Raw genomic sequence first — 17,477 nt, 5'->3', positions numbered from 1 at the left:
CCACCCAAAATGGCGTATGGCAGCTTAAGCTAATAACGCGAGGATACGTTTAATAACTATCCTTTAGTCCACACGGGCCTTTAGTCTATTTTAATATGCTTTTAGTGTATTTTAAAGTATCTATATTTTTAAAGTGCTCGTTGACCCTCTGAAAGAGATGCACAACGTTAGCAGCGTAGCTTTCCCAGTTTGGTTTATCCTGTTAAATGATTTCAACCTTTTACAACACGATAGGATAACAATTTCGTTCTAGAATGAGTAGTATTATTAGATTTCTTTTATTTCAATTTCGAAACGATGATTTAAACGACAATTTGTGTGAATGATTCTATTCGCCTTTCCTAAACGGGGTTAAAATGTTGATCCATGCATTTCAAGAATTTATTTGCACCCAAAATCGTGCTTATGTGCAATCCTGAACACAACACATGCATCAAAGAAAAACTTAGCGAGCAAACATGTATCCGTACCTGAGGCAGAGCAGCAGTAGTAGTTGTTTAGAAAACCGTTCGTTTGTTCGTAGGAAAAGTGTGCAAAGTAATGGCACGAAAAAGCTATACATTTTTATATGTATTGAAGGCACTAGAAATACATGTGCAGTATGGTTTTCACAAAGTGCGAGTAAAAAACAAACAGGCAATATTTAGATGTTTAAGATTTGCATCAGGTTTTCGTCCCAGAGAATATTGGCTTTGTTTATTGAATGCAGCCAATGTTTAGAATATTTATATAATATATATATACACATACACACACAATACATACGCATTGTATAACAAGTATTGAGAGGAGTATTGCTGCATAGTTTTTGTAGGATTGTATGATTTCAAAAAACCTTAAAACTTTCTCACAAAAACCCACACACCTTACGACAATATGTCCTCTATCCGTAGCAGGATCAAATTAGATCACACAGGGGATTAGATTTAAGGAAAAACGTAAAACGACAGAAGGAAGCAAATAAAACTGTACTATATGGTAGTGCGATGGGAGTAATGAAACATTCTCACCCCGAACGCTCCCATCATGGAATTTATGAAGTCCTATTTTGCGATATCCGGTAACATCCCATCCGAAACGATGTCCATATTAAGGGCTCACTATACAACTACGTGGTATCAATTGTGTCTATTCCAAAGGCCATTGGCCGGTGTGATGTAGCATTAGAAGGTCGTTAAGTGAAGATGAAAAAGAAGAATATTACAATGAATTCAGATTCTGGGATAAGTTGATGACATATTAGACAGTAATAATTCATCAAAATTCACGATACGATATCTGGCTAGTAATTGACCATATCCACAATATTGTTATAACAGCAGCTTTCCTTAGGTCTTATGTTATTTCTAAGATCTCTATATTGAGTAATTGTCTTGATTTGTGGATATGCAGACTACAAATACTGGACAAGTAAAGTGAGGATACATTTCTTTCGATCAAAAGGTTTTAAAGCATAGTCCATAAAACTTCTTTCACGTATTAAATTATCTTATTTATAATTAATTATGACGGTCCAGTGCCGTATTGTTGTATTAAATTATCTATTCATACACAAAATTAACGCAAAGAGAAATGGTCTACAAAAAATACTGCACTATCAGTTTTTTAGGTTTCGTCGTTCTCCTGCAGTTCGTAAATCTGAATGTAGGCCTCAGTCAACGTGATCATCTGTGGGAGTATGTTCGTCACATGAAGGTCCTGCATTTCGTACCATTGGTTAGTGCTTTTCTGCAGTATATGACACCGATAAGTGCCAGAGTTGGGTTCACCATCGTGTACGATATTTGCCACCAGATTGTATTTGGTGTATCGGTGAGCTTTTTTATTATCCTCTGTTAGGATGTCTCCAAAGTCCACATTTCTATAGAAAAATTGAAGAAAGGATGGAAAGTTGATTTAGAACACAACGTGTAAAGTAGTTAGACTTTGCGGGTTTTGTTACTTACTTGACCGGAAAGTTCACGATGGTCGGATTCTTCTCCAAGAAGAACGTATTCTTGGTAAAACGCTTAATGTATAGAATGACATACTTTGGCAGACGGGTAATCTCAAATCGTTTCAAAAAATTGTCCTTGTACGTTTTGTACTCCTTTTCCGAGATGGAGTTAAACTTGGCGAGCAGCTGGTACAGATTCACCTGCGGGATAATGTTTTCCCTAAGCTCGTCAATGAATAGCGGCGTCGCGGGCAAATCACACGTCAGATACAGAAACGTGGACGTTTCCTCCTTTTCCTGGTATTCATCCGTGGCCAGCAGTAGCTGCTTCTGAACATCGTCCAGTTCCGTCGGTGGTAGCTTCCGAGTGTAAATCTTCATTTCGCCCAGAAAACTCCTATTAACCACTGATGAGTCCGGTTGCTTATTGCCACGCAGCTGTTTGTGCAAACTGTGCAGAAACCATGAAAGAAACTCAATCGGATCACCTTGCTTCGTGATCTGGAACTGTTTGTTACTCCACAGCACGACCGCCTGCAGCATCTCGTGGGGCGATACGTGTGCCTTAAAATTTCTCGGGTTCCACAACTTGCGCAACAGCTCACCGAAACGTTGCACCAGCGTAAAAGCCGTATCGCCCGGTGGCCGCTTAATGTTGGCATAGTTTTTCTCCATCAGGAAAAAGTCCCGGATTGGTTTTACGTGTGAAAGAGCCTGCAGGATCACGTTACAGTAATCGTTTGCTTTGATATTGTTCAACCCGACCACACCGGGATGATAAAAGGTACCGTCCACCGTACGTGATTGCTTCACATCTTCCCGATCGAGACTCCGGATGTCACGCAAGGTAAACACCGGATCCAACACGTACTTGATGTCATCCAGCGACGAATCGATGATTTCGTAGTTATCCGGCAGACAGTAAAACTTTAACGTGGACAAGTTGAGAAATACGTGGTGCGATTCCGCCACAGAATGGGTGTACGCGTGAGTGTTGGTTCCACGGCCCTGGAAATATTTGCCACACACTAGACACGCGTAAACGTTGATGCGGGTCAGCGAAACGGAACATAGCTTCTCGAAATCGAAATCGAGCAGATGCCGGTTGATAGTGTCCAGATAGGGACACTGCTTCGAACGATCTGTGACGGTTTGCCTCCGTTTCACAGCCACTTGTTGTCCACTGTTTCCACCATCCTCATCGAGAACATCTTCCAATTTCGGTTTCTTAGTCGGTGGAACACCTTGCTGATCTGCAGAGAGTGTAAACAACACACATTTGTGAGGTTAATATCAACAGTTTGCCATCGGGCATGAATGAAAGCTGTACGCGTTTACCTCGTTGAGAATCGTTTTCCTTTGCTGGAGCCATTTTTATCTTAATAAAAAGGGAAAAATACACTTTCTGGCGTGGAGGAAACGAAATTATGCTAAAGCTTGCAAGAAAACAAGTATTTTTCCCGCATCGAAGCTGTCACAACAAGCCGACACGGAACGTCACATTGCGTTCGGGTGCCGCCGATTGCACACACATACCCACACACATACACTATAAAAAAATAGGGAATCCAAACATTTCTTGTAAAATTAAATAAAATGTCCTCTGATTTGAAATACAAATGATGGAAATTCACTTATGTTCATCATTGCAACAAATAAGATGATAAAAAGGCTACTAAATAGTAAAAAAACAACTAATTTAAATTTAATTGCATGACTCAATTCAAACCCCATTTTAAGTGCTCAACCGTGGGCTATAGCTCTCATCTGTCCACAAATCAAAAAAACACAGGAAAAAAGGGTTTGCGTAAAGAAAGGGCACTGGCGCAAGTAGAAGATTTGTTTTCACTGCGTTCACGGACAGCACAAGGAAGGACGTGCCTGCATTTGTCGTCCACTTGTTATCCGGGAAGAAACTCATTAATTTCCGTTCGCTTATCACGGGAATCGATTAATCATCGTGCGCGTGTTGCGTGGCATCGATAAGTAGTGCGTACGCAGTGTGAAACCAAGCGGAATTTGGTGAATTGTGGTTCGCGGTTTTGTGCTGCGGTGTTGGTAAGCGGATCCAATGGCCTTCCGTTGTTCGGTGCTGTGAGAGGGTATGGCAAGGGCAAACGGACCCCCCTAAGCATACTAGGGTTACGGAAAGGAATTTACACCTGTGCCCCAACTACTCACACGCACAGCTCATTACAAGTGCTAACGATGGCATGATTCAGTGTTTAGCCCGTTGTCCGCGGTTGTGGGCTGGAATATAGGCAGAAAAAGAGTCAATCGAATCGCAAAAGGGTGAAAGAAGGTGCACTGTGTCGCGCGCGTGTGTGTGTTACTGTGTTCCCTTACGGCTGGAACGTGTCCGTGACCCGTATGTGGATGTGTGTGGTTGATTTTCGCCTCGTGTCATGTGCTGCGATGCACATGCTGCTGCCAACATCGTTCGCAAGTGTGTTGTGTGGTGATAAGCAGGCAGGAAGGAAAAAGGTGCAAGTGTTTTTCCGGAAGTAGGGGTGGTAGTGTGCGACTGCGAGGTGCCGCTAGGAAAGTTAAACCGGCGGAAGAAAGAGTAAGAGTGTGAGAAGGAAAAAGTGGAAAAGTGAAGAAAAGTGCCCGCAACTCACACGAGGAAAAGCCAATCGTTGAAGGTGAAGAAAAGCCGAGAGCCTTTGGTCAAAGTGGCGCAACAATGGTGTCCATTATAAAGAATCAGCTGCTCAAGCATCTCTCTCGGTAAGTGTGTCTTGGTTGTCGCGTTGAGGTCAAGACAGACCTCATCCTAGTCAGTGGAGCAGTGGAGAAGTATCCTTACCGGAAGTCTATCCGGAAAATAGCACAACTTGCCATCTTTGTCTTTATTTTTTACTTTAAAATCGTTTAAATTTTCCACTGTCCATAATTTTCCATGATTTCAACTTGTTTAAGTTACAACAAATGCTTGGAAAGAAATCTAGCCACTAAACAGCTGTTACAACAAATGTATTCGAAAGTCATGTCCACGAAGAAAACATTGGGCAGGCTCATTACCGAACAGAAAAAACACACCCACACGAGGGTAGTCTTTGGACGTGTGCCAACAATATATACTTGTCCACCCCCGACAAGCACACATATTACACCGGTTACGCATTATGGAGAAGTCAAAGTTGAAGGTGTGTTGCCGCATTACGACATTTCGATCCGATCCTTTCCCCGATCGGAGAGAACTGACCTTGCGTACCGTGTTTCACCGCATGTAAAGGCATGTAGTAGTAATGTTGAATATGTGTTTAACTACTCTGATTTTCTACGTTGATTTGTTGAAAGGAAATCCACACGACGACCCGTTCCGGAAGGGATTTGAAACCAGTCGCTTTGTGTTAGCACAAACCGGCACCTCTACCACTATGCTACCACACCTCTCCAGTAGTATTTCGCTTATAGTTCCATTTAAAATGCGAATAACAACCGATACTAACCATTTCATCGTCCAATAGTCTCGCGGCACTGTTTGCATGTCATTTAAATGTAAATTGATTTGTTACCCAGTTGTTACTCCTAGTGGTATCGTTTCTCACTGGGCCTTTCCATTTCAGTAACTAATCATTTGTTCGAATTGATCGAGGGATTATTTCCAAGGCCCCAAACCTTGTTGCCCAGCTCGAGTGGAAACCACCTTCGATGTTGATATTATTATTTCATTTCACTTTTTGTAACGATCGCGAATAACGCTTTAAAAACACGAAAACTGGCTTGGCCCGAGAATAAAACAATAACGCACCAAACGAACTATCGTGCGTTTGCACCCCTTTCAAAACCTGCCGAGCTTAAGACGTACTGCTTCCGGTTTTGTTACCGGCTGTACCCGTCATGGCCCGAAAGCCATGACCTTTTCCACGGCAGCAGCTGTATGCCACACACTGGTCGTTTGGGTTGGAAAAATATGGGAGAAAAACATCGGTAACACAACACAATCAACCGGTTCGGGTGTAGGTGGTTAGTTTATATTTTCCTTTCTTGGCTGGTCCTGCAAGGACCACCGCTAGTACTTGGAAAAGACATTTTTCTTAGCGAGGCGCTTGTTGGGCTCCTTTGTCCTCGCCGTGATACAACCAACGAGGAATCGCTAGTTCATATTCCTTCCGGTCTTAATAGTCGCATCATAAAAGTGGGTGTAAAGTAGATCCATCTAAGGAAAAGCTTTATAGAAAATGAAGCTTTTGCAGGTTGTTTTATAGAAGAAAAGTAGACCCTAGAACGGTGAGATTATTTTTCCTATTGTGACTACTTAACTACTCCTCTTTTTATTAGCGTGGATTAGATGCTAGCTCGTTTAACAGGCTCGTTACACTCAAGGAAAGGGCTACGAATGTCCTTCTACGTATGGATAGTCGGGAAAATCTCCCCTTTTGACTGGTCCCTCAAACACCTTTATACTCGAACGCGAACGAATGATTCTCGTCACTTTTATTAGTATAAAAATATGTTCTTCTCAGGTGGTCAACTTCAACGTTCCCTAGCACAGAGTCTGGTGCAGTTTTAAAGTGCTGCCTCACATTTTCCCTCCATTTATCTTTCCTCCCTTTTGATCGGAGTGGAAAATAGCCTGAAAATAGCGTACCATATGGTACGAACTGGTGCGTTTGCGGGATATACATATTTTTTTCCTATTGCGTGTCACGAAGCTGTTATATTTGCGGCGCGCGACGGTTTTCGTGGAAAAAGTTGTCTGGGTTTTGCCGCGTAAAACGGGAAGTAAGAGAGCATCGTTCGGGTAGGGGATAATGAAATGAAATAAAAATAAAAATGATTCCGTGGGTTTTAGCGGGCACCGGCGCACACAGCCACACACAGAGACAGAAACACACGCGGGATTTTCTCCAGCATAAAATGGTTCTAGGGGATTTGCCAGGGATTGGCAACGTGTTGGGCTGTCGGATTATTTTTTTTTAGCTGTGTATGATTTTTTATTGAATCGAGATTACAACTAGTATCATTTTATTCACTAAGAGAGCAAATTTAGACCAAATTTGCAAATTTGTTTACTGGCTGTTTTTATTTTCAACTCTTTGAACTCTTTATTTTACTCATGCACCACCAATTGTTGCTGTTGTCCCATTTTCTTTTCAGCATTCCTATAATTTTATCAAACCCATCCAATAGTTTTGATCTAGAACACCAAAATATCAATACTCGAAAAACCGGAGTAATGCGATCGACTGTGATCCGATTTCGCTTCATCACACCAGGGTGATATGACAAAGTGTTAAATTGGTGCTAATATTTCGGCTTGAAGGATGCTGAATATGGCGAATTATATCAATCAAATATGTATAGTGTTTCAACCTTAACACAGGGGCAATCTGAATAAATCGGCGGTCCGATGACAGGGGCGCTAGCGGAGACAGTCTTCACACGGCTGGTCCGGACTTCAAATCCCATCTGGACCGTTCCCTCTTAGCGTGGACTGACTATCCAACTGTGATAGATACAATACAATATTATTTTTCCTGCGCTAGTATGCAACTTAGTGCAAGTTATATGTGTTTGGAAACTACTAGTACTCGATGTTGGCTTATCAGTCTACTAGACCTTAATTCTTGCCAAAATACAGTGTATGAGATACTATTTATAAAATAGATCTAGATGATCGGGTCTTCCGTCAACAATCTCATGACATGACTAGCTCATCCAAGCCTTTGTTTTGTGTCATTTTTGTTTATGGTTTGCCCTTTTTGTTAAGTCAACAAGTCCTATGATCAGATGGCGTATCGATGTTGAACATAATGACCGGTTGACAGCCAACGGCATTAGAGGTTTTAGGCGACTTTAACCAAGAAAATTTTGCGGTCTTAGGCCTCTCTTTGGGTGACTCAATCTAGTAAAGATCCGTGATGTAAACCGAGCGATAACGAATATTGATGGCTTTTTGCCCTGATAAAACTGTTATATCATAAAAACAGCATTATAAAATTTATTATCTTATCTTTAGTGAATTTATCATGGAAAGATTGCGAAAGAGGAAATGTTTCCCAACTAATGTGTATTTCATTTCATTTAAGATTACTTCTATGCGATACCGTTTGGTCGTTCCGTGGAAATTAAGTCTAGATTAAGGAAAACATTTAGTGTAGATTCATATACTTCACCTCGTTTAAATAAAACGCTTGCCGACCCCTTTACGTTCGTAACAGAATCATCTATCGCCGGGCAACCACAGCAAGGAGTGTAAAAGTGACAATATTGGGACAGATTGTAATTTTGAAATGTAGATTTTATTTTCCAATATTCCTGTCATACATTTCATCCACTTGTTTCCCATCCAACAAAAAAAGAAGACCCGCCAGTTATTAGATTATAATAGACCGGCGTTTGCGACTTTACTGGTAGCGTGCGGTTTTGCCGGTTAAAACAGAATTATTAAAAATGTATGTGAATTATGACGGAATGGAGTGACACACTTTCCGCAGATTGTCTATGTAATGAAGGAGTAATTGATCAATGGTTCACCGTTGTAACGCAGGGAACAAATACATTTGACTAAAAATAATTAAATCTTCAACGTATGCTTTTGTTGAATGTTTTCTTACTTTGGCGCCTAAATACGAGTCTGCTTGAAATGCAAAATTTGCAATGTAAATACCTTACATGCCCATTAGACAAACGCAGACACAATGTTGACACTGCTCGCTATCAGTAAAATAAACAATCCAAACGAAATACGATGGATGGAGATGGTGTTATCAGCGGAAACATTTTCAACGGCACATTCTTCAGAGGAAACAACGAGGATTAACGAGGAATCTTCATCTGCAACTACATCCTGACGGTCGTCCATATGTGTCCGTTTTGTAGTAATCACTTTCGGGTGTTTAATGCATAAAATAAACATAACCACCATAACGTATGCTCGATCCTCTTTGACCCTCTTTCAAACAGAGGAACATTTGTGTCACGCTCGCTGCGTATAGAAGCGAAATATGAACTATAGGGCACGAGGCAACACTTGCTATTGTGTTCGTAAAATTCTTCATGTACCGATAATGCGTGCTTGCCGGACGAGATTACCGATGAAAAAACCTGGGGCAACATCATTGCCATCGTCCCGACCCTTGGATCACCTCGTCTGGTGCTTTATCAGGTGAGGTGAGGAAAGGATTACAACCTTTCGGGGAGAGTTGTTGTTTAATCTGTGCGCACCGTCGCTTTGATAAGACGGTGGTTGCGTTTTTTCCTCAATATTTGTCCCATCATTCTATGCTTATTGTGGGGTTGCACAAAACAAAAACCGAGCATAAGGATAGGGCAGATGGTTTGACTACTTTTCCGTGGTTCGCTGCTAACACTTTCAATGAATACAGCCGGACTGGAATATGTGTGTCATTTTTGGTACAAAAACCAAAGCGTAACAAGCGAGAATTTTTTTTTCCTATGCTCTGCTCAACTTGAAAGCATGCTGCAGCACAATGTTTTAGTTTCTTCGCGTCGGATGATTAATGGATGGCTTATGTAGCTCGTTTTCTATCAATCTACGTTAACTGCAGATGGGTTGGTCGGGAAATAAACTTTCCTTTCCCAACGTACCGCCAAATGGTTCAACACTTGGATTGCACTTCATAAAGTGTGTCTGTCGGTGTGTGCGGAACGATAAAAGAGCACCAGAACACTTCCGTTTGCTTCACTAACGACACTTGAAAGTGTTTTAAGAACGAGTCCAATCTTTGTAAGATGTTTGCTGAAATAGAATGGTTTCCCCCTCCCTTGATAGTGTTTTTAGTTCAATGTTTCAACGGTGTACGAGCTGCAGGATGCTGCAAAGCAAGCATAAAAAAAACCTGGGCCCTGGACATTTTACATCCTATCATCCTGTTAACTATTAACCTTCGGACGGACATTTTTTTTTCTTTCGCCCTTGTGTAAAACTGCACGGCGATACGGCGTTAAAGAACCTGCTGCACTCATTAGACTCATCGTGTGCCTTACGGGTGACGTGTGTAGTGAGCCGCAGCCATACTGCGGGTCCTCCGATCCATCCGGCATCGTAATACATTTTTTTCTTCCTCCTGACCTCTTCAGCAAAGAAGTCTTTGCCGTGACCTCGCTAGACCCGAGATCGTGGATGGAAAAGTAGAACAGTGCTGGACCCACTACCCTCCACTGACTCGCTCCCACCAGTTCGATTACAAACAAGCAGTGTAGTGGTTTTGTTCATTGGGGATCGTTTTGCTTCTTCAAGACGGCGTGTAAAATTGACGTCATTACGTTTGCTGTCGCTACCAGATCCCATTTGCTGCAGGAAATAGGAGAGTAATTTGGATTTATAGAGTAGCAGCGGCCCAACGCGTTGCGACGATGGGACGAGGAAAGATGTGATTGCATTGTTGGTGGTGAAGGTGGCAGTTTCGTTGGTTGAGAAAGGAAGAGAATGATTAAGATTATTTGTCGGGTTTTTTTTCGAAAGTGAGATTCAAGAGTGAAGAACATGTGGATTGATTCATCAATTTTTTTTTTTGCTGGGATTGATGAGCAACAATCAAAATGGTTCTAGGATGCAACACTAAAATTTTGCTTTGAATAAGTGTTTGCATACTTTCAGGCGCTATGTTCTCTTTATAGCTTTTAACTTTTAAATAGAAGTTGACGTGTTCTTTGTAGCAAGTGTTGTTCTTCATAAGTTTGGCATAATTACGGAGGAGAGCCGTCATACTCAAATTTAAATAAATAAATTTAAAATCATTCCCAGCAGTAAGCGATGAATAATCCTTTTAAAAAATTCATCAAGCTACAACAAATTGCATACTAACAGGCGCTGTAACCCCAGAAGCAATCCATTGGAATAACGTCGAGGGGAAATAATCGTATTTTTATTGTCTGCCACTTCATTATTCCGGTCGTTTTAGCCCATGCATGAAAGCCATCAATCCGTTTCACCCATTATTAGTGTCTGTTCTTTGTTCATATAAACGGCCAGAATGTATTGAATGTGGTTGTCTGGTACTATTCACATGACATGACCACCCCATCGGAGCCTGGCGAGTGTAATGTGGCACACGAAAGGTGAGCGTACAACTCTTTGTAGCGGCTCCTCCATTGTCCTTCCACACATGCAGGACCAACGATCCTTCTGAGCATCTTTCTCTCGTTTTAGACAGGGTCCATGTCTCAGAGGCGTATGTGAGTACTGGGACTATAAAGGTACGATACAGTCCCAGCTTCGACCGTCCCGACAGGTTTTTTGAGGTGAGATGTTTCCTCAGGCTGAAGATGGACCGGCTGGCCGCCAGCATCCTAGTGCACAACTCCGTCTCTATGCCGTTTTCGGTGTTGACTTTTGACCCGAGATAGGTGAAGTTTTGGACGACTTCAAATTTCCGGTCACCTTTCCGTACACCACGTAGTTTCGGATTTCTTAGTAGGGACGCTGATGGTGCCACCACCAATTTGGTGTCGTTTGGTTGGTGCCTCGTTCATCTGCAACCCGAGGTTTTCTACCAGCTGCTGGATCCTTTGCTAGGCCTCTGCTACCTGGGTATACCAGGATCTGGGTTGACTTATAGAAGATGGTTCCCGAAGTTTTCAGCTCCATGTCACGAATGGGCCTCTCTAGCGTCCGGTTGAATAGGAGACAGACGAGCCTATCTCCCTGACGCAGGCCTTTGATGGTAGCAAAGGACCCTGAGAGTTTTCCATCATGGTCATTCTAACAAGCCTGATCAGTTTGGGCGGGATTCCAAAAAAGCTCATGGCCTCGTAGAGTTTTACCCTGGTTATGTTATCATATGCGTCCTTGAAATCAAAGAAGAGATGGTACGTGTTCAACTGCTGGTTTGGTTTCTGTCTCGATAATATCTAACATGAATTGGATGACTCTCTCTAGCGAAAGGTCGATGAGTAAACAGGCGATCCCATCTCCCTCTATCTACTAATTTCACCATGGCGTGTGATGAGTAGAGAGTTTACCATCTACCATTCGTACAAGCCTTATATGTTTCAGCCAGGGCTCTATATGAGCTCATTGCGTGATATAATGTTCTCCTAATTTTTTCCAAGATTTGTCGCATGATAAAGATTTGGTCAGTGGTTGATTTTCCTTTTCGGAATCCTCTGTGTGATAGTTTTCAACTATCTTTTCCACGAATGAGGCTCGATTTTGTCGAATCACTTAGACAAAACCGTAATATCGCTTTAGTTGCTGCACTATAGCCTGTCTTCCTTCTTGTACATGAAACAGCCGATGTCAAGATCAGCCCTAACAATAATTTGATGAATTACCTGTTCAAGTGTTGCACTTCCTTTATTGATCATTTTGCCTACTATTGCCTCGGTACCTGTTGCGTTGATTTATATTATTTTGTATTGAAATTTGATTTCAAGTGATCTGATGGTATGCAGCTGTTGTGTATTTATTACAAGTATGTATTCCTGTGAGAAGGCATTGAGAGCTCTAGACAACGACCACTATAATTACACAAGAAATAGGTAAAATTTTAAAACGTCTGGAAACTCTGTTCAAAGCACCAGCATTCAACATGTTGTTATGCTTTTGGCTGTGGTGCAATAGTTCCACAAATTTAATGAAGTAATCCAAAGCAGTAAGTGCTTTGGATTACACGCACGCAATTTATTAACAAAATGTGCGTAAATTTAAACCCCAAAAATAAGCCATAATTTTCCCCATTAACGCGAGGAAATTTACATTTACAGCATTGTTTCTGTTCATGCAGTTATCATAACTCACGTTTTCGCCTGCTACTGCTCCGCCAACGATTGTGCACGCTTTGTCACCTTTACCTTTGATGGGAATGCACAAGTGATGCACAATAAATCTAAACATTTGCTTTGTCGAACCGCTTGTCGTCGTTCTCCACCTGCAACGAGGCCCCAATGCACTCAGGTCTGTTCCGACCGAATGCATCGATGATGATGATGATGATGAGCATGACTGAGAGACACAAAGTGTGAATAGAGAATACACACATTACAGGAAATCCCCATTAAATATGCGACCGGCACCATCAGAGCAGGACGTTCCGTTTGAATGAGTAAGTTTGTCTTGTGATGTGTGAAAATTCTGCCACGATATTGGCAAGCTTTAGCAGAAAAGCAATTATTATTATTTTTTTTTGCAAGCTAAATGCTAAATGTTGCTCTAACTCCCATTAGGGATTCTTTTACCCGGGCGCGTAAAACTTGCCTCCTGTTGGGCAGATTTATTACCATCACACCACCATCCATCTAGGAATCGTATCTGAATATGGATCGATTATTTATTTTTTTTTCCTCACGAAAGGGAATAAATGTTCACCGAGGGAATTGTGTAATTAATGCTTCTTTTCATTTCGTTTTCCCTCCAAATTTCTTGCCCCCTTTCCCTGCCCGATTGTGATTGATTGACGGTTGTGAATTGTGAAGCGTTTCGCGTACCAGAGAAAAGTCAGCATTCGGCGAGAGCCGTTCGGGTTTTGCAGAAAATTGCCAACTTTCCACCTGAAACTCCGATATCCTCGGTAGCTCCGTACCGTTGTTTTGTCGTGCCGCAATATTAGATTAGGGGGGGAAGCAATTTCTTGCGAAAGCAAAGCGGAAAACGCAAGACACGTGCCCTTCTGACGACGCGAATTCTCTTCGCCTTCCAAAAGGCGTTCTCATGTAGCGGAAGGAATCATGCTAGTTCGCGAGGATTCGCGCGCATATGCATAGTTATGATTGGTGCTGGAGGAAAGCTCTATCGCGTCTATAGCTCTATAGCAGATAGTGGCACTGAACACGTGCGCATCCGTGGTTCCGTGTGTGCTTTTCATTTCGAACCTTCTTCATCGGATTCATCGTCCCGTGGGACGTCTGCAGATGAAGCATGATTGTAAATGAGAAAGATGTCCTTACATCGCAGACCTTCACAGAGGGCTCTAGCGTTCATGTTTTGTGTGCTGCGTTATGCCCACTGTTATGGCGGGTTCTTTTCTACACTGCGATGGAGATGGATCGATCATCCGGACGTGCTTAGCTTTACAGCTCATCGTGCAAGCTTTTCTTTCTATTTTACACACACACACACACACACACACAAACTCACTGGGTAGTGTCGAAACTGTGGGATGGGAATACATTAATAATGGAATGAAATTTATTTCCTTTCAATATTGGTGGCCGGCTTTTCCAACTGGGGCCTCGGGAAAACCTCATGCTGAGTACGGCAACCTGTAGCACGTACCGTAAGCAGTACCGCGTGTCATCAATATTGGTCTGACCGGTGCAGTGTGATTATTAACACTGAGGGAAGAGAGAGAGAGAGAGAAAGCCTACCAGTGAAAGCCAGGAACTAACGCACAAAACCCGAACGTTAGGTCCCATTTTCCTCTCGGGGGTATTTGGTGGATGGATTGGTTATTAGTTTAACCGTCGAATGTATATATACGTATCGGAATCGTTTCTGCCATCAGCAAAGTTTTGTTCCACCTCGGAGCTGAGGCGAACCATTTCAAACCCGGAAGCACACCGATAAGAGATAACTGTGCACTATTGAAGATAGATGAATTGTCTGATCCGGCCGGATAAGATAGATCACACGTTCCTTGTGCGGCCGCTACCCAAAAGCTTCCGAAAGGTGTTACGAACTGAAAGTCGTTCAGTTATTCATTAGCAGCATTATTCATGCATGGTGCGCCCCGGTAATAGCGCTCGGCTGTGACGATAGTAGTGTGGAGGTTCGGTTTGGGAGACACCGCCAAGTCCCGATGATGCTCTGGTACAATATTTATCATTAAACTTGACCGGCATAGTAGAGCAAGCGTGAGCGTATGTATTGAGGAAACGATCATTTTCTATTATAGTATGTGAGGATATGAAGTGTTAATGTGCTGCAAACATTTAGTATGAGTAATCGGTGAATATTTTCCTTTCAATAGTTGATGCGGTGGGAGCAATTTTATGTTGTATATTGTGAGTCTATTTTTTCAACAACAAATTCAAAATTCAATCCCAATACTTTTGAATTTTCTTGGTTTTTGTAGAGTTAATTCTAGCTAAAAAAGAATATTTATTTTATTATTTGCAGGGTATCGATCCATATAATGGAACTTTAGAATCAGTGGATTTATATATCACTTTTATTGATTTATCACTCAGTGGATTTATTTTTTTTTTTTTTCAAATGGATTGTGGAATATTGTAATCTTCTTGTAGACTTCGCCTTAGTCATTATACAATTCCATTTTATTGGTTATGGGTTTATGGGTCGAAACCCTGTAACAATCACTCATTCACTCACTCCGACAGGTCTCCCTTCACCTGATCCAGCCAACGAACTCGCTGTGCTCCCCGATGCCTCGTGCCGAACTGGGGTTCGCTGAAGAATACCTTCTTGGCGGGGCATGAGTCCGGCATCCTCATAACATGCCCCAGCCATCAAATTCTGCCGGTCATTGCTACCGTCAGGATGTCCGGTTCTCCGTATAGATCAGCAAGCTCGCGGTTCATCCTTCTCCTCCACACTCCATGCTCGAACACGCCGCCAAAGATGGTCCGGAGGATGCGACGCTCAAACACGCTTGGCGTTTGCATCCTCCGCTCGGGTGGTCCAAGACTCGTGGCCATATAGGACCACCGGGCGATATATCTCACATTTAGTGCGGTCTCGAAGTCTTCTGGATCTCAGCAGACGGTGAAGGCCGTAGTAGGCACGATTCCCCTGTACAATGCGTCTCCGGATTTCGGTGCTGACATCGTTATCCGAAGTTACGACAGTCCCAAGATAACAGAACTCCTCTACCACCTCGAAGTTGTGACCGTCGACTAACACGCTCTTCACGTTTGAGTCGGGTGTACGCCTCACACACCTTCGCTGTCGTCTTGCCAACGATGTCAATGTCATCTGCGAAGTCAAGAAATTGAAGAGACCAGTAGAGAATCGTGCCACGGATGTCGTTTTCTAGCCCTGCGCTTCGCATGAAACCTTCCAATGCTATATTGAACAGTAGACAGAAGAGTCCGTCACCTTGCCTCAGCTCCTGTGAGATTCGAACGATTCCGACAACACGTTCGATACTCTCACTCTGCACTGCACCCACATTCATGGTGGCCTTTAGCAGCCGGATCCGGATTTCCAGGAAAGTGGTGCCGCTGCATTATGTTCCATAGCTCATTTCGATCTATGGTATCGTAGGCCGCCTTGAAATCAATAAACAGGTGGTGCGTAGGGATCTGGCGCTCTCCTGTCCGGCCCCATCTTGAAGAGCTCGGCAGCCAGTCCATCACTACCAGCAGCCTTGTTGTTTTTAAGCTGGTTGGTGGCGCTAGCAATCTCATCCAGAGATGGCGGAGGCACTTCGTCTTCTGCATTATTGCTGAAAAAATTGCTGATTCGTAAGAATGATGAGGATGTGTCGGATAGTGATGTCAACGCCACAGAAGCTGCAGAGTGCAGGACTGGATTTGTTGAGGATGTAGGAATGGATCGAGCGTGTAGGACCTATTCGAAGTCGGGATAGGACTCGTTGATGGTGGTTGGATTCGATATGTTTGCATAAAGCGGTGTTGTGCTTGATGGGGCGGATTTTGTTGCTGGATTCTAGAGTGTGCTAGGTGGTGTTCCAGAGTTGGTGTTGGTAAAGCGGATGGAATCTCGAGAGGATGTTGTCTGCTTCTGCTGGACGAAACCGACCTCTGTTGACCAGACGATCAGCTTCCTCGTTTTCGTTGATTCCGGAGGCGTTGAATGTAGGCGTCTTTGGAAGTGACGATTTCTTTTTCTCACCTTAACAACCCGTTGGTCATAGCGGTCTTGAAAGTGCTTACTAGACTTATTGATACTACGTAGTTTGGATTGTCAAGTCATCACTACGGGGAGAACGATTCGAATGTTATTTGATCCCCGGTACTATCAAGCGCCGCTATCGTTTTAACCACCAGACCACCGGATTATTCGACTGTTTGGTAAGGTCAGTTATTCAGATATCAATTGAAATTTTATATGTTTTTTGTTGAAGTCATTATGGATTCCATTTACAGTCATTTAAGATCTTGGTGGAGTTTGCGTTTGTTGGTTTTGAGTTAGATGAATTATCATATTTAGCTGTAATCCTGCTCTATTTAAATTCGATTTAAGCGTTAGCCGGTCCGATGATTGAAGCGATAGCGGCACCAGTCTTAACATGGCAGGAGCCGGTAACAAATCTCGCCCGGACCGCCTGAACAGTACATAGAAACCTATTCAACTGTGAGTGGAACGAAGTCAAAGTTAATCAGAAATGGGAAGTTGCATAGGCTTAAATTAATGTACATAAAAGTTAAAATATCTTTTCTTGGAGCTGCCATCTGTAATGGAGTATTCCTGGTGTAATCGATAATAATGATTTATTACGAAGCCACTTGTACTGAAAATTGTTCTTATAATTGATAAATATCGGACGACGATTTAAAGTCCATCGGAAGAGCTTTTGAGCTGCACTAGAACAATCATCAAAGGAAATAAATAATTAATTCTTAAATTTAAATTATGTTTAAGGGTTCACACTGGCCATTTACTGTACTTGCATGCTCCGGCTTTACAAACGATGTCGCGATTTAA

At 42.5% G+C, this 17,477-nt stretch overlaps 2 protein-coding genes across 3 annotated transcripts in view; one reads left to right on the top strand and one right to left on the bottom strand.

The window, feature by feature from the left end:
* Window positions 1–17,477, top strand: part of LOC126564500 (mannose-P-dolichol utilization defect 1 protein homolog) — a 161,617-nt gene that overhangs the window by 115,099 nt on the left and 29,041 nt on the right. Inside the window, exon 1 of one of the 2 annotated variants that reach the window (XM_050221562.1) lies at window positions 4,584–4,666. The exons of the other annotated variant lie outside the window; for it this stretch is intronic. Within the exon in view, the coding sequence (XP_050077519.1) occupies window positions 4,623–4,666 (44 nt within the window). The 5' untranslated portion in view covers window positions 4,584–4,622. Of the gene's footprint in view, window positions 1–4,583; window positions 4,667–17,477 lie in introns of those variants that run through there. 2 annotated transcript variants of the gene reach the window in all.
* Window positions 1,606–3,434, bottom strand: LOC126564535 (U4/U6.U5 tri-snRNP-associated protein 2). Its single transcript, XM_050221613.1, has 3 exons — window positions 3,275–3,434; window positions 1,947–3,189; window positions 1,606–1,861 (listed from the first exon to the last, which is right to left on the bottom strand). The coding sequence occupies exons 1-3, from the start codon at window positions 3,306–3,308 to the stop codon at window positions 1,606–1,608; spliced, it is 1,533 nt and encodes a 510-aa protein (XP_050077570.1). The 5' UTR covers window positions 3,309–3,434.

Source organism: Anopheles maculipalpis, chromosome 3RL (assembly GCF_943734695.1).
Source record: "Anopheles maculipalpis chromosome 3RL, idAnoMacuDA_375_x, whole genome shotgun sequence".
Lineage (NCBI taxonomy): Eukaryota > Metazoa > Arthropoda > Insecta > Diptera > Culicidae > Anopheles > Anopheles maculipalpis.
The sequence above is the reverse complement of the archived record's forward strand: the minus strand, read 5'-3'. Positions and strand labels throughout refer to the sequence as shown.